Here is a 14,809-nt window from a genome sequence, read left to right as displayed (position 1 = left end):
ATCTGAAATAATGTTGGGTAAAACAAGGAAAATGGCACGGCCAGCTTCAATTGTCAACAGAATGCACCAGGAAGGAGAAATCTCAAGTTTGGAATTGAAGCCAACAATGGCAGGCTGTGAGGTGTTCCAGGACTATAAGGATTAACGCTTTAATAAGGCCTGGGGATCTGATCAGTTCTAACAGAGGTGGTGGCCACGAAACAACTCAGCTGGGAAAAGCCCTTCTAATTCCTGTAACTTCTAAAATGTAAGCCTACTCCCCTGGACGTAAAAAAAACTGACTTTAAGCTTCCGTCCTGGTTGTTGGTTTTTGTTTTTGTTTTTGTTTTTGTCAACTCGACACAAACCTAAACGTGGCTAGAAAGACAGAAGTACTCCTAAGACAGTGACTGCAACAGACTGGCCTGCAGACATTAGTGAATTAGTGATGGCTCTGGGAGGGCCCAGCCACTGCAGGCATTGCCACTGCAGGCCCTGGGCTGTAGAGGAAAGCAGGCTGAGCTGGTGCATGAGAGATGCACACAGTGAGCAGTGTCCTTCATGGTGTCTGCTTCAGCCCTGCCTCCAGGTTCCTGCTGGGTCCCTGCCCTGACTTCCCTTCATGCTGGACTGGGACCTGGACATGGAAGCTAAAATGAAGTCTTTTTTCCTGGTGTTGCTTTGAGTCTTGATGTTTCACCTCAGGGTCAGAAGCCCTGAGTCAGCTTCCCAGAGTAGAAAGCCAGTGTAAAACAGACCTACCTGTCCATGAGCTGACAAGACAAGAGTAATCGCGAAAAATCCACAGAAGTCTGCAAAAACTCCATGAATTTAGATGAGGGTTGGGAAATCTACTAGATAATTAGCACTTCTCAATTATAAATATAAGCAACAGTCAGTTATATTGTATTATCTGTGTTCATCATCTAAGCCACTACGCAGAGATTAAAAAAATTAAGAAAGAAGGAAAAACAAGAGTAAAAGAACAACCCTGGTTGGCATTAAATACTTTCTAAAATGAGTAAAAGGAAGTAGACTGAAGTAAGATGTCGCATAAAGCAGAGGAACCGGAGAGAATTACCCACCTAATTATCTGAAAACAGTGACCCCAATACACTGTCAAGTCATTATGTGCTGTGAACTAACAAAGATAAGCCTTTCCTGGAAACATAATGCTGTAACTATTTCTCAAATATTGTTAATATAATCCTCTACCTTATACAGACTACCATGAACGCATTCGCTACTAAGAACAATGCCTTACATTTATACCATGCTTTATAACTTTACCAAGTAATTGCATGTGTATTATAGTTTGAACCTAATCACATCCTTTCAAAATAGGCTGGGAGCTACTCGGGTTCTAGAGTGTGTACTCTAAGGGACTGAGAAAAGTGACTTATTCACGCCTAAAATCTCAAGCACTAGGAAGCTGAGGCAGGAGGACTGCTACGCATTTGAGGCCAGCCTGGGTTACTTAGTGAGCTTCAGGTCACCCTGGCCTCCAGATTATATTTATTTGTGTATTTGTGTGTGTGTGTGTGTACATTTATGTAAAGATAATTTTTTTTAAAAAGAAGCTATGAATTTGAGGAGAGGGAGTGGAAGGAGAGGGTGAAAGTGCAGTATACATACATGAGAGCTTAGAGTTATATATAAATAAATTAGATAAGCCTATCAGCTTTTCTCTTCCATATCGAGTAAAATTATGAGAGGTAAAACTCCTCAAAACAGAGAGCTAAATTAGAATCACAATCCATCTCTTCTCTGTAAAGTGAAGATTCTTTGATATTTGTGAGTCTAATAAGGTGGAAATAATATTTTTAAATTAAAATCTCTCAGTCTGCATATTAAATGAGCTACTCTACCATCTCTAGAAGCTACACTTGGCCCTGTCAATCATTTTCTTTATGAGGACCCAACAGTCAATGAATGACCTTGACCCTTAACCTGAAAGAACTTAGAGAGAGCCCTTGTGGTTCAATGAACACGGCACAGGCTACAGAGCTCTAGTATTCTCATAAGAGCATCTTCACAGAGGTTCTGCTGTGTGTGGCCTGCCCTTCATATCATCACCGTTCTACAGCTGTAAATGCTTCAGAGAAAACTCATAGAGTCAAGGTCAGAGCTTCAGAACTTAACGTTTCACCAATCTCTAAAATTTTCAAAATCTCCAATTTTTCAATTACTAGAAGCTATGGTCAAGAGTTAACCTGACACAAGGCTGACAAGATGACTCAGTGGATAAGGTGCTTGTCACCAAACCTGACCCAAGTTCAATTTCCAGGACCCACATGATGGAAGGAGTGAACAGATTCCAGAACGCTGTCCTCTGACTTCCACATCTGACTGCACTCAGTTCACCTATTAGAGCCAGGAGACGGTGCATCAGGTAAATGTACTTGCTTGGAAGCCTGATGCCCCATGTTCAATCCCCCAAAACCCACAACAAAGCCAACTGCAGGGACTAGAAGGATGGCTCAACAGTTATGAGAGCTTCCTGTTCCTGCAGAGGAGCCAGGTTCATTTCCCAGCACTCCATCAAGCTGCCACAAACTCTGTAACTGAAGCTCCAAGGGATTCCATGTACCCTGGCCTCCTCAGGAACCTGCACGCCCATGCTGCACATAAACTCAAGCAAGCGCGTGTAAGTGTTTTAAAATGTGCACACACACACACATGTGATGTGGTGGGAGCATGGCAACAGAAATGAGAGACCCCACCTCAAAAACAAAGCAGAAGGGGGTGGGGAACCAAGTTCACCTGAGTTCCTATCTGAACTTTATAACATCTAAAGCTGATATTGACTCAGAGGCCTAGAAACACAGAGCCCACCCTTCAAATTTCTGAAAAAGGATGGGAAGTGAATAATATGACCTTGACTTCAAACACAGATGGAAGCTAGGGCCAGGCAATACAAAGAAGGAAACCTGGAGGTGAATAAAGGAACCTTCCCCCCCCCCCCCATCTTAAGGACGGGCTGGCTGTCACTCACTCTTGGTTGGCCAGGTCCTCGTCCTCTGAGGACGATGCTGTCTCCTCCAGGTCCCGGGCCATCACAACTGGCATCTCCTTTGGGGTCTGTCATACAGTCAGCACACAGAGGCCTCAGAGACCTTTCTTCCTTGCAGTCTCACTGGATCAAACAATTTGGATGGCACAAACTCCTGTAAGAAAGTCGAAGGACTTCAAAGACAATGCAGTTGCATACTTCAGGATTTTGTGCATGATCTTTGAGATGAAAAGAAATATATTCCTGAGTATTTTCCAGCCTCTAGGAGCTTACCTTCTTCCACAGTGCACCTCACATATCACAAAAATCAAGAATTTTTGTTTGTTTGTTTGTTTTTGAGACAGGGTTTTTCAAGACAAGGTTTCTTTGTGTAGCCCTGGTTGTCCTGGAACTCACTTGTAGACCAGGCTGGCCTAGAACTCAGAGATCTGCCTGCCTCTGCTGGGATTAAAAGAGTGTGACACAAAATTTTTTTCAAACAGATACTGTCTCTGCTGTATCTAAAAAGCTGTTACTGAATTTGAGTTGTTTTATATAATAAAAGAGCAAGCACCAAAAAGGAGAGGCTTTAGGGCACTGATGTGGACAGTTGATAGCCTACGTTTAGAAAATTCTTTGCTAGACAAATCTGACCAGGATCAAAATAAAAATCCAAGGTTCAAAACCCTTGCCAATATTTATACAGACTCTACCACGAGCAAACAGAATAAGCTGTTACGTTTCTAGGAAAACCAAACCACCCGAACTATTAATAAAAGGGTGGTGAAAATATTTCTCCTCAGCAGGGATCACATAAATAGCCGGGGAAAGGGGAAGTCAAATACTCTATAATTATTGGTACTTTTTTTTTTAATCACACATTTTAATCCGGATATCAAGTAGACACATAAAATTAGGAAATCTCCAATTCCCCTGCTTCTAACTTCGCTTTCCATAGAGAAAGTTTCATGTTCGTTGTAGAGAAAATAGAAACGTTTAGGAAAAACGCTTAACCATAATGTCACTACTCAAAGATAATCAATTCGTGGCAATTTTCCAAGCTTTTGCTGGTCTGTGCATTTACTTATACAATAAGACTCTCAAAAACAAAGCAACTGCAGCAAGCAGCAACAGTGACTAACCCCGACCATACACATCTTCAGCAGAAATGAGTAATACCAAACAACCTCAATGATTCTTTTCGGGTGATTCCTAAAGGAACTTATCGACCTTACCCAAAAATGCTTGAGAGTCTATTAAGTTAAAACCTTCAGGGATGCCCGCCTTTCCTCGGCTCCCAGAAGAGTAGAATGAGATCGATGCTCAGGAAGTCCTTGCCCCTACAGGGACCAGCCGCCAGCTCCAACCCAGCACACCCCAACCCCAGGCAGCTCCGCAGGCAAGGACGCGGCGACTCTGCCGCAGCGCTTCTGCCCAGCACGCCCGGAAGCCAACAGCTGCTCTGGAGCTCGAAGGGAAGCGCGGCGGCGCCCGCCTAACCCTGGAGCGCACCTCCCCGGAGCGCGCCGGCGCAGGCGTTTACCTGTCTCATCTTCTCACGGCTCGGGGCCGGCAGGCGGGGACCACGCTCTGCTTCACCTCCCTCCTCCTTCCCCAGCCCGAATCAACGCAGCCGCCGAAGGCTGCTTCCCCCGTTACTACAACAACCAACAAGCAACCGCCCGCTAAAAGCCACTGCGCAGGCGCCCGCCAGCGGCGCGAACAACGCTCGGCTGCGGGCGCTGACGGATGGCGTCACCACGGCGCGCTCAAGCGCCAGAGCCAACCCAGGCTGTCACCAGAAGGTTTCTTGGCTCCTTTTTCTCTCTGCGTTTTCCCCACCCCTAAAAGACTGACTCAAAACTCAGAGTTCCGCCACGCTCGACAGAAGGGTTTACCGCGTGAGCGGCGTAGCAGGAAGAGGCTCAGGCGGCAGCAACTGCTGATTGGCAGCAAAGGAGTTCACTCCCTATCGCCTGCTCGAACTGAGCCAGCGTAGCCAATCAGAACGAGGACTGACAAAAACGACCCAATCCTGGAGCTGGGCTGAGGGAGGGGGCGGGAACAAGTGGCCCAGGTGGACTTGGGACCAGAGCCGGCCTGGGGGGAGCTGGTTTGCGGATGCTGCTGATACTGCTGCAGTAGTACTGGATCGTCAGGTAGGAGAATTTGGAGTGGGATGTAGCACCCAAGTAAAACTATCTGCAAAATTTAGGAAAGTGGGGGTTGCCTGGAAAGCAACCGGAGGTGGTGGTGGAGGAGTCTAGAAACGATGTCCAAGGGGAGGTGCTAGGAAAATGGAGATTTTGTCAATTCTGGGGATGAATGAGTGAACGGGCAGTCGTTATGAACCTAGCTCTGCAACGAGCTTCCACTTTTCCTCATGTAATTATCGGGTAACCCTCGAGATAGATGCTTATATCCCCATTTTACGGATGAGAAAACCGAGTCTCTAGAGTCTCACTGGCTTGTCTGAACCCCCCAGATATGAGTGGTGGAGCTAGTATAGGAATCTGCCTCTATTGATTGTTAATTAGTATCGTATCCATGCTGAACTGGTCAAGGGTGAAAACCCCACCTCTCTCTCCACCTCATAACTCCAGGGGAATGGGTTTAAGGAATTGGTAGAGTCATACAGAAATGCTCTGGTGTGTTTTCATCAGCTCTGGGATTTCTAAGATCTATGAAATAAATGGAGGGTGTAAGTTCTACGTTCTACTGAAAGTGAGTGTGTGCTGGGGGGTGGGCTGGGGGGATTTTTAAATAACCCAAGCTGGTGTTGAGAGGAGAAAGTAAAAAGAAGTAGATCTTGGCATATGCTGTGTCTGTGAAGATCAACACACCCCAGCATCTCTAGACTGGGACTGTCCCAGTTTGAGACCTCTTTCCTCTGGGTCCACCCTTTCTCTCCTGGAGCCCTTTCTAGTTGGTTTTTCATCGTCACTTCAATTGATGTCTATATGCACTGGGTGGTAGGGAATCATACTGAAACATTACCACAGTGGTAAGGGAAGCCTGATAGATTCTTACAGCTTTCAGGCCAAAGCAGTTAGCCTAACAACAGGTAAATGAAGGGCCAATATGATGGTGGCTATGACAAACTGTCTCTGTGGGATCCCTTTAGAGCCTATGGAAATCACTACTCATCGAGGCTTGAGCTAAACAAAAAGTACGGAACTAGCTCTCTCTCCTACCAGCTTCCTCCAAAAAGGGGAACTTTGCTGCACCTGGCCACACCCACCTTTAATCCCAGCACTCAGGAGGAAGAGGCAGATGGATCTCTGTGAGTTCCAGGCCATCCTGGTCTATGTAGAGTTCCAGACTAGCCACATAGTAAGACCCTGTCTCTAAATAAGTAAATATTTTTTAAAAGATGAGAACTTTATCAAAACATTCTATGAGGGAGTATTGCAACAGAGTTCACAGACCCTGGCACTCAGCCACATATTAGCTATGTTACCTAAGCAAATCACTTAGCTCTTGGTTCTGATCCCCATCTGTAAAGTGGAAATACTAATAGTGCCTGCCTATCCTGATGTAGGGAGTGAGTGAAATAAGATGGTATATACTTGGGGCACATATAAGTGTAGGACACAAGTGTTCCATAACTATAGCTAATGTACTTTTCTTGGAACCCAACATCAATCTATGACAGGTCTTTTCCAGGTCTTTTCCAAGTCTTTTCGATTGCTTTGGCTTATGAAACATGATGTGTCTGGGAGCCATGCAGAGGGGAACTAAGAATACTAGTCAGGCAGTTACACTATGGTTTCCAGTCAAGTGTATGATGCAACTTCTGTGCGTTTGGAAGGATGTGTCCAGGTATCTGAGTAGATTTTGAATCACCCTTCAGCTATTTGTATTGCAAAGGAATGGCATGAAGAGATGAAGGCGTAATACTGATTCCAGGCAAGTGGAGGGAATTCTGACTTACAGCAATACTGTGCTTTGGAGGACTATTTGAACTAAGGTAAATGTGGTGCCACTTGCTGCAAGGTGTACTGGTCATTCACCCTCATTAGAGTGACCGAGCATTGGCTGGAACACAAGCTTGCCCAGAAATCCATTTGATTACTTATAGAAATGTCCGTACCCCCATTTCTTCTGTCCTTCTCGCTATGTCTTTTGTGCTAGATTTGGCGTTCCACCCACTGCATTTTTTTTTTTTTTAAACCTCCGTGACACAGATCAGCATACCTCCGTTTAGGGTAAATATTCCTAGGTATTTTGTGAAATAAAAGTGGTGTAGCAAGAAATAGGGTGGGGCGGAACGACTAGCAGAGGTATGTGTGAAGCGCTCCACCAACATCACTCAGGACAGCCCTGGTGAGTGGGACACAGGTTAGGTGAGAAAGCTTGTGACTGATGTGGAAGTAACTTCCAGCATGCCTTCTTTGTTCCCAAGGCAGAGCGCCCTCTCTTTGAGGGGAGTCATGAGCCGCTTCCTGAATGTGCTACGAAGCTGGCTGGTTATGGTGTCCATCATAGCCATGGGAAACACACTCCAGAGCTTCCGAGACCACACTTTTCTCTACGAGAAGCTCTACACTGGCAAGCCAAACCTTGGTAAGAAGTCAAAACTGTATGGGCATCAGAGCACATGCCTATAATCTCAGCACACAGGAGGATAGGGCAAGAAGGTTGAGAGTTCAAAGCCAGACTGAGCAACTTGGTGAGCTCCTATGTCTAAAACTGAACTAATTAAACTAATGAAAATAAAAGAATGTAAAGAAGTATATTTTCTGTAGCACTGACCTAGCTGCTGATTCCAAAGTCAGCCATATATCTGACCACCCCAGGCTCCTTATTAAGTCTGGCTAGGAATCCAGTTCCAGAAATATCCAGGTGGTACTGGTGCCTAATGCAGTCTTGGTAGCCACTTGTACAGCAGTTCTCAACCTGTGGGCCATAACCCTTTGGTAGTCAAACAACCCTTTCACAGGGGTTGAATATCAGATATCCTGCATATTAAGAGATTTACATTATGATTTTTAGTTGTAGAAGTAGCAATGAAATAATTCTGTGGTTGAGGGTCAGCACAGCATGAGGAACTGTATTAAAGGGTCGCAGCTTTAGGAAGGTTGAGAGCCACTGCAGTAGAATACTAGAACATGCAGGAAGCACTTGGCCCTTTTTCCCCAGGCTTCTCTGGATACCTCTCCATTCATTTGCCTGCCGGACAATTTGTGTGTTAAGAAGCTCCCAGGAGGGCAAGCAAAGAAATAGGATGACATGTTGATTCTAAAAAGCCACAAAGAGAAAGGCTAGAAGCCTTTTGCCGTAGCTCAGTGTCCTCATTAGGAGTCAGAGTGTGGCACACGAGGTTCTAGTCTATGTAACAGGTAGACAGTCACGCATCCAAGGTCTTCCCAAACTGAGGTGTGGCCCCTGAGTGGATCCCCAGATCCCTCCAAGTTCCTCTCTCAAAGCCACACATCCAACTCACAGGGGCCTCTCCCAACTTCTCAGACTCTCACCACATGTCTGTGTCTGTCTGATGCAGCGATACTTTCACCCCGTTGACGGGGGTACCTGGAGCTACATCACTGATTGACAGCAGCTGACAGCTCTTGTCACATATATAGCTAACCCAGATCCAGGCTCTGACCTACTCTTTTCTATGCAACATCTAGATAGAAAGAAAATTAAGTAGGCTGAGCCTTATTTTGAACAAAATTGAAATATAATGGGAGTTAAGAACCTGGAGAACTGAAGGTTATTTTTTCTTTCACTCTTAGTTGCTGCTCACAGGTAGTCATGGAAGCTGTGTAGATGGATGGAGCCGGGCTCTAGAGAAAGTAAACATGTAAACTTTCCCTTGACCTTAGTCTGGTTTTAAGTATCTCACACTAGACAGATTTCTTCAGTCTTTTCATTAGAAAAGCCATCAACTTGGTTTCTAAAGAGTATATCCCCCTCCGGGCAGTGGTGGCACATGCCTTTAATCCCAGCACTTGGGAGGCAGTGGCAGGTGGATTTCTGAGTTCAAGGCCAGCCTGGTCTACAGAGTGAGTTCCAGGACAGTCAGGGCTACACAGAGAAACCCTGTCTCGAAAAACCAAAAAAAAAAAAAAAAAAAAAAAGAAAGAAAGAAAGAAAGAAAGAAAGAAAGAAAGAAAAAAAAAGGAGTATATTCCCAAATGGCTGACATTCTAATATATTCTCATTGCCACCTAAAAGTTCAAGGTGTGAATTTAGTAGAGCTGTCTGTGTTTCCAAAGACTAAAGAATTTTTAAAGTCCAAGAGAACTTGTCCATTGATTGTGCACACACACACACACAGATGCTAAGAATCAAACCCTGCACATCTTATCTTGTATGCTAAGTAGGTGCTTTACAACTGAACTATTTCTAGGCTGTTTTTATTCTGCAAGAGACATCTCAGCCAAAGAACTAGCTATGCTTTTAGTGCTTGAACGTTTGTAATCCACAAGGTACTTCAGTTCATTGGCTATACACTTAGGTCACCCATACAGGGTGCTTCTAAAAATTACTCGTGTCAGAACTCACTTCTGGAGAGTACCATGTACTGGTCAGGTGTCCAGACCCTGGTAATTGTATAAAGCTCCCTCGGGTGATACAGAAAGCAGTCAGGGTCAAGAGCCACTGTTACGGTGAATTGACTCAAATTTTCAGAACAAGATATTTAACACAACAGTATCCCAACGAAACCACCAAGAACAGGTGGTCCCAGCAAACCCCAGAGAACAGTGCCTGTTTCCACTTCCATGTATACAAGAAGCCATCCTAGCTTGAATTCTGTCCCAATAGAGCAGATATTAGGCCTCTTAAAACCATGTCTTGAAGACATCTCCATTGGTGCTGGTATCTGGTCTCTCCTAGCATTCTTCAAAGACTACTGGTTCTGCTAGGCGTCTTGTATGTTCCTACGCAGCTCTGCTGCATTCCCTTCCAACTATAGACATCTGAAGAGGACTGAGCAGCACTCAGAATTCCTTCCATTCCCGGGGGGGGGGGGGGGGGGGCACACGGAGAGGTCAGGCTCCGCTGCCTTCCAGGCATCACCAGGAAAGCAGACTAGCATAGGACAAGGCTCACCTCAGCCCTCCTTCTCACCGCTCTTGCTTCTTTTTAACTGCACAGTGAATGGCCTCCAAGCCCGGACCTTTGGGATCTGGACGCTGCTCTCATCAGTGATTCGCTGCCTCTGTGCCATTGACATCCACAACAAAACGTACGTCGTGTGTTGGCAGTGAGGCTCCGCCCATGTGCCCGGCTGCTGTTGGTACCTGTTGAGTCACTTTACTGCATTAGCATAGCGCAGAGAAAATGAGAGTCCTTTCAGGCCTGAAATACATACAGGCCTAACAGGCCATAGCAATAGCACGGCACTGTCCGTGATTAGAGCACACCTTTCCCCTATGAAGAACTAGAGTGCCTGCTCAGTTCAGCTTCAGGGTTTGGTTTGGTATCCTTTAGAAGGACCTTGAGCATAGCTGACAAATGCTCAGGCGCCCAGCTGCACTCCTAGTCCTGTAAACACCTTCTGCACATTCCTCCTTAATCAGAAATCCACGGAAAGAAAGAAAACTAACACTCTCTCCCCACACTCCCTCTGTGTGTCTGTGTCTGTGTGTGTCTGCCTGCACATTCCTCCTTAATCAGAAATCCACGGAAAGAAAGAAAACTAACACTCTCTCCCCACACTCCCTCTGTGTGTCTGTGTCTGTGTGTGTCTGCCTGCACATTCCTCCTTAATCAGAAATCCATGAAAAAAAAGAAAACGCTCTCTCGAGTGTGTGTGTGTGTGTGTGTGTGTGTGTGTGTGTGTGTGCTTTCTCTCCCCTGTCCTCCCCGTCCTTTCCCATAGCAACTCCCCTGGCCTCAGTCCTTGGGGCCAGCAAACTTGACTAAGAGCAGCTTAACAGCTTTACAATAAGCCTGCATTTAAAAATACACACACACACACACACACACACACACACACACAGAGGAATGAGACATCTTGTCCAGATGGTGCCATACCCAGTTCTGGCTGCTAGAGGGGGCTCAAGGTTTCTTGCCTGCAGTAACCACCCCTGGCTTGGAATAAACAGTCATTGGTCAGTTCGCTGGGTGAAGCTGTCAAACGGTGACCTCACGCTGAAATCTTTTTATCTTGTCCCTCCCTGCAGCATCTGGGGAAGAGAGGAAACAATATTTATGGCTCCTCTCTGATTTTGACAGGAGCTTTCACCTATGTTTCACCTCTTAGCAACCCCTTAGGGGAAAAGGGGTAGTGATTTTCATTACTGATTTTGCAGTCTAAATATTTTTAAAAATCCAATTAATTTAAGTAGAAGGAGCCTGACTCAAGAGGGATTTGAAGCAAGACTATTAGCCCTTTGATCTCTCCATCTTTATTTTTAATTTTTTTTTTTTTACCTTGAAACTAAATTACATGTCCTAGATAGGACACATATTTTTAGAAGCAGGGTGGCTTAGTGGAAGCTGCCTGGGGTCAGGAAGACAGAGTCTGCTCGCCATGGTGTTGGTAATCAGGTTTATTTCCTTACTCTGCATCTGTAAAATGAGGATAGCTAGCTATTCTACCTCTCAGGGTGAATGAAAGTCTGGAGGCTCAGATAATCATTTTGAGGACCTTTTACCACTAGGATGAATTGCTGACAGGTACTGGGGATGTGGCCTTTGTTTGATGTGTGTTCCAGTGAACAGACAAGTTATCCCCTCACCTTTTCCGCCCATTCGGTGTTCCGTCTTCTGACCCAGAGCAGCAGCAAATGCTGACGTGCCGTTTCCAGTCCTCTCTGGCTTAGGACTTTGATCCACAGACCTCTGACATACTTCCTCAGCTTATCAGCCCATAGCTGGAAATTCAGAATCACCTTGTGTTCACATACACACCAACATCACACACCACATACCATCACACACCACACCAACATCCTACACCACACACACACCATCATGTACCAGCATGATAAAAACCAAATTTAAGATACTGGTTCTTTTAGAAAAGGGGAAGCGGGAGAGAAGACAGTCAGGGCAGGATACAGCATGAATGTTTTCAATTTTTAGTTCTTTAATATAAAGTGTCCATTTGAGGGATCTAGCTCAGAGGCAAGTGCTTTCCTGGTATTCGTGAGGCCAGGATTTGATCCCCCAAAACCAGAAAAAAAGGAATCTAAACCAAATGTACAAGTGTTAGAACCAAGAGGGCCCAGTCCGTACCGCTGTGCTTCCTACAGTTCACTAGCTTCTCGGGAGTGTGTCCTAATTTTTTTTTCATAGTTTACAAAAAAAGGAAAAAAAAAAGCAAGGCGTGGTGGTGCACACCTTTACTTTAATCCCAGCAGTGGCAGGCAATTTCTGAGTTCGAGGCCAGCCTGGTCTACAAAGTGAGTTCCAGGACAGCCAGGGCTACACAGAGAAACCCTGTCTCAAAAAAAAAAAAAAAAAAAAACAAAAAACCCAGACATCTAAAACTCAAATGGTCAGCCAGCACCTTGTTATCAAAACTGATGAAGAAGTTCTCCTCCTCTGGGGCTCTTAGATGTCCTCCTCCTCAGACCAGATTTTAGGCCAAGACATAAAGTAGCCGACTGTACTGCAAGAGCATCTGAAAGCCTCGTGCTGCCTAGTCCCCATCCAGTATGTTCATTTATGGTTCCGTCATACAGCAAGGGCTGGCCTATGATAGCCGGGCCCCTGCTAGGGGAGCCTTAGACCGCCCCATCTGTCAGTTTGCACTGAGCGCATAAGTGAGGCTAGTCCAGAATTGTTGCACTGCTCCGGACTGCGATCCAGACTCTCTGCGGAGTTCTCTACCTCACTAAGTCCTAGAGGCCCACTGCGGCCTGGTCTACAAAGTGAGCTCCAGGACAGCCGGAGCTACGCAGAGAAACCCTGTCTCGAAAAACCAAAAAAGGAAAAAAACAAACAAACAAACAAACCTGAGATTTGTCCTAGAAGAGAAGAGCTTGAAGTGATTAAGTAGCCGGGTGTATCTGAGGAACTCGGGTCCTTTCGACCACCGTTGTGTCGCGCTCTGCAGTCATGTCCTCTCCGTTTCTGTCTGTCCCCTTGCAGACTCTATCACGTCACCCTGTGGACATTCCTCCTCGCCCTGGGACACTTCCTCTCAGAGTTGCTGGTATTTGGGACAGCAGCTCCCACAGTTGGTGTGCTGGCACCCCTAATGGTAGCAAGTAAGCACCGGGCCACCCTAGACCCCTTCCTTCGGTGGCGGGGCTGGTACGGAGGAGAGAGTGCTGGGCCGGTAAGGTGCTATGTCTGTCCACCATTCGCCTTCTCTGTCTGTTTAAGGTTTCTCAGTCCTGGGCATGCTAGTCGGGCTCCGGTACCTAGAGGCAGAGCCAGTATCCAGACAGAAGAAAAGAAATTGAGGCCAGCCTTGCCAGCTCTGACACATCGTCTTCCACCTCCACTGTCTTCTTCATTCACCCTCTGTCCTTAAACCATTTCTGTTTGGCTGCATCCTTATCTCCTTCATCTAGGTTCAGCATCTTAAGCTTTTGAGAGGGTTTTTGTTTTTTGATCTTGGATTTTGTTTTTGGGGGGTTTTTTTTATGTTTTTAAATTTTTTAAGGTATTCATAAGAAAAATTACTTAACATGTACGTATAATTTAGGAGTCATTTAAAGAAAATACTCTTGTTAATCCTTCAAAGTCAAGGAATTCTGAGAAGCCCCCTAATGTGTCCTCCCCTAGCTATAACCCCTCTAGCTCCTTTTCCAGTCTTTTGCTTTCCTCCATTTCTCTGCATTCCTTCATCTGACTGGCGTGGTGGGAGCATAACTGTGACGCCGCAGCTGCTGCCTGCCCAGAGCAGCCGCGGGTAAGGGCTGCTTCAAGGTCCTGAGCACATAGACTGGGCTCCTTTCTACTGCTGGGCCCAGGGGACAGGCAGTTCTTCTGAGAAGGGCTGCCCTCATGAGCAGGACCAGGCTCCTCTTTTATCTACAGGTGGATGAAGGTTAGAAGAGTCTGGGCTGTTTTTAGACCTTTTGGTCAACTGTATTTGTGTAATGCATTTTATAATAAATAGGGAAACCTTCTATTCTGATCTGTCTGTGTACTTTGGCCTTTCCTAATAACCCTTTTACCCTCTAAACTCTTTACCCATCACAGGAACATCATAGCCTGCTTTACCTTTCCACCCACTGTTGTCAGTAGGACAGGTCAGGCCTGGGAAAGCAAGGCTGCCTCCAGCTCCTCATTGTCAGCTTGATAACTTGTGTTCTTGATGCCAAATCTCTTCTTCACCATCAGGACTCCCATCGGCAGCTCAACAGTTATGGCCCTTTCCCATTTTCTTCCCAAAAAATCAGAGTCTTGAGAACAGCTATAGCAAGTAGACCAAAGCAGCCTAAGTCAGACAGCTGCATGGGCGTGAAAAGAAGCAAGGTCAGACCAGGCATGGCGGTGCAGATCTTTAATCACAGCAACTTGGGAGGCAGAGGCAGGTGGATCTCTGTGAGTTTGGGCCCAGTCTCAAAACTCCAGGGTGTGAGGGCAAGGCTAAGGCCTCACGTGAATTTCAAACAGAATTCCGTAAGAAAGGTAGGCGTTTGAATCAAGAGGTGGAGCTAGGTAGATGGTAATTAAATAGATCAGAAAGATCTTCCTGAGCTGGGGGGGGAGGGGGTGTCGTCCTCAGCTAGACTCAAATGCCCAGGAGGTTGTTTGAAGCATTAAATGGTCATTAAATGCCATTGAGGCATTTTGAGCAAAAAGAGCAGCAGCTGTTGAAGGACTGAGCACCGTGAAGCTATGAGAGGCAGAAGGCTGCACCTGTGAAAGGCTGGAGGTCAGAGGAAGAAGTAGCTCACAAAGGTAAGGAGATGGCTGCTGTCT

At 45.9% G+C, this 14,809-nt stretch overlaps 2 protein-coding genes across 12 annotated transcripts in view; one reads left to right on the top strand and one right to left on the bottom strand.

Annotated features, from left to right (window-relative positions):
- The window catches only part of Ttll5 (tubulin tyrosine ligase like 5), a 238,267-nt gene extending 233,573 nt beyond the window's left edge, over positions 1-4,694 (bottom strand). For 9 of the 10 annotated variants that reach the window (XR_015045248.1, XM_029484762.2, XM_021178935.3 and 6 more), the window contains exons 1-2: positions 4,515-4,694; positions 2,975-3,146 (exon numbers count right to left, since the gene is read on the bottom strand). Coding sequence is in view for 9 of the 10 variants with exons in the window: in XM_029484762.2 (XP_029340622.1) it covers positions 2,975-3,048 (74 nt within the window). In the remaining variant the exon portion in view is untranslated. Of the gene's footprint in view, positions 1-2,974; positions 3,147-4,206; positions 4,493-4,514 lie in introns of those variants that run through there. The other variant, XM_021178936.3, reaches the window with a different exon arrangement.
- Positions 4,695-4,876: 182 nt separating this feature from the next.
- Erg28 (ergosterol biosynthesis 28 homolog) lies at positions 4,877-14,018 on the top strand. 2 transcript variants are annotated; one of them, XM_021178944.3, is made up of 5 exons: positions 4,877-5,130; positions 7,377-7,537; positions 10,076-10,166; positions 13,022-13,140; positions 13,259-14,018. In XM_021178944.3, exons 2-5 carry the CDS (start codon positions 7,405-7,407, stop codon positions 13,336-13,338), a joined length of 423 nt encoding a protein of 140 aa, XP_021034603.1. In that variant the 5' UTR covers positions 4,877-5,130; positions 7,377-7,404; the 3' UTR covers positions 13,339-14,018. The 2 variants fall into 2 exon arrangements, with proteins under 2 accessions (XP_021034603.1, XP_021034604.1); XM_021178945.3 differs by having other exon boundaries at positions 4,887-5,130; positions 7,381-7,537.
- Positions 14,019-14,809: the final 791 nt, after the last annotated feature.

This window comes from Mus caroli, unplaced genomic scaffold (assembly GCF_978045245.1).
Source record: "Mus caroli unplaced genomic scaffold, Mus_caroli_1 scaffold_14, whole genome shotgun sequence".
Lineage (NCBI taxonomy): Eukaryota > Metazoa > Chordata > Mammalia > Rodentia > Muridae > Mus > Mus caroli.
Note: the sequence above shows the minus strand (reverse complement) of the source record. Positions and strands in the feature narration are given on the sequence as shown.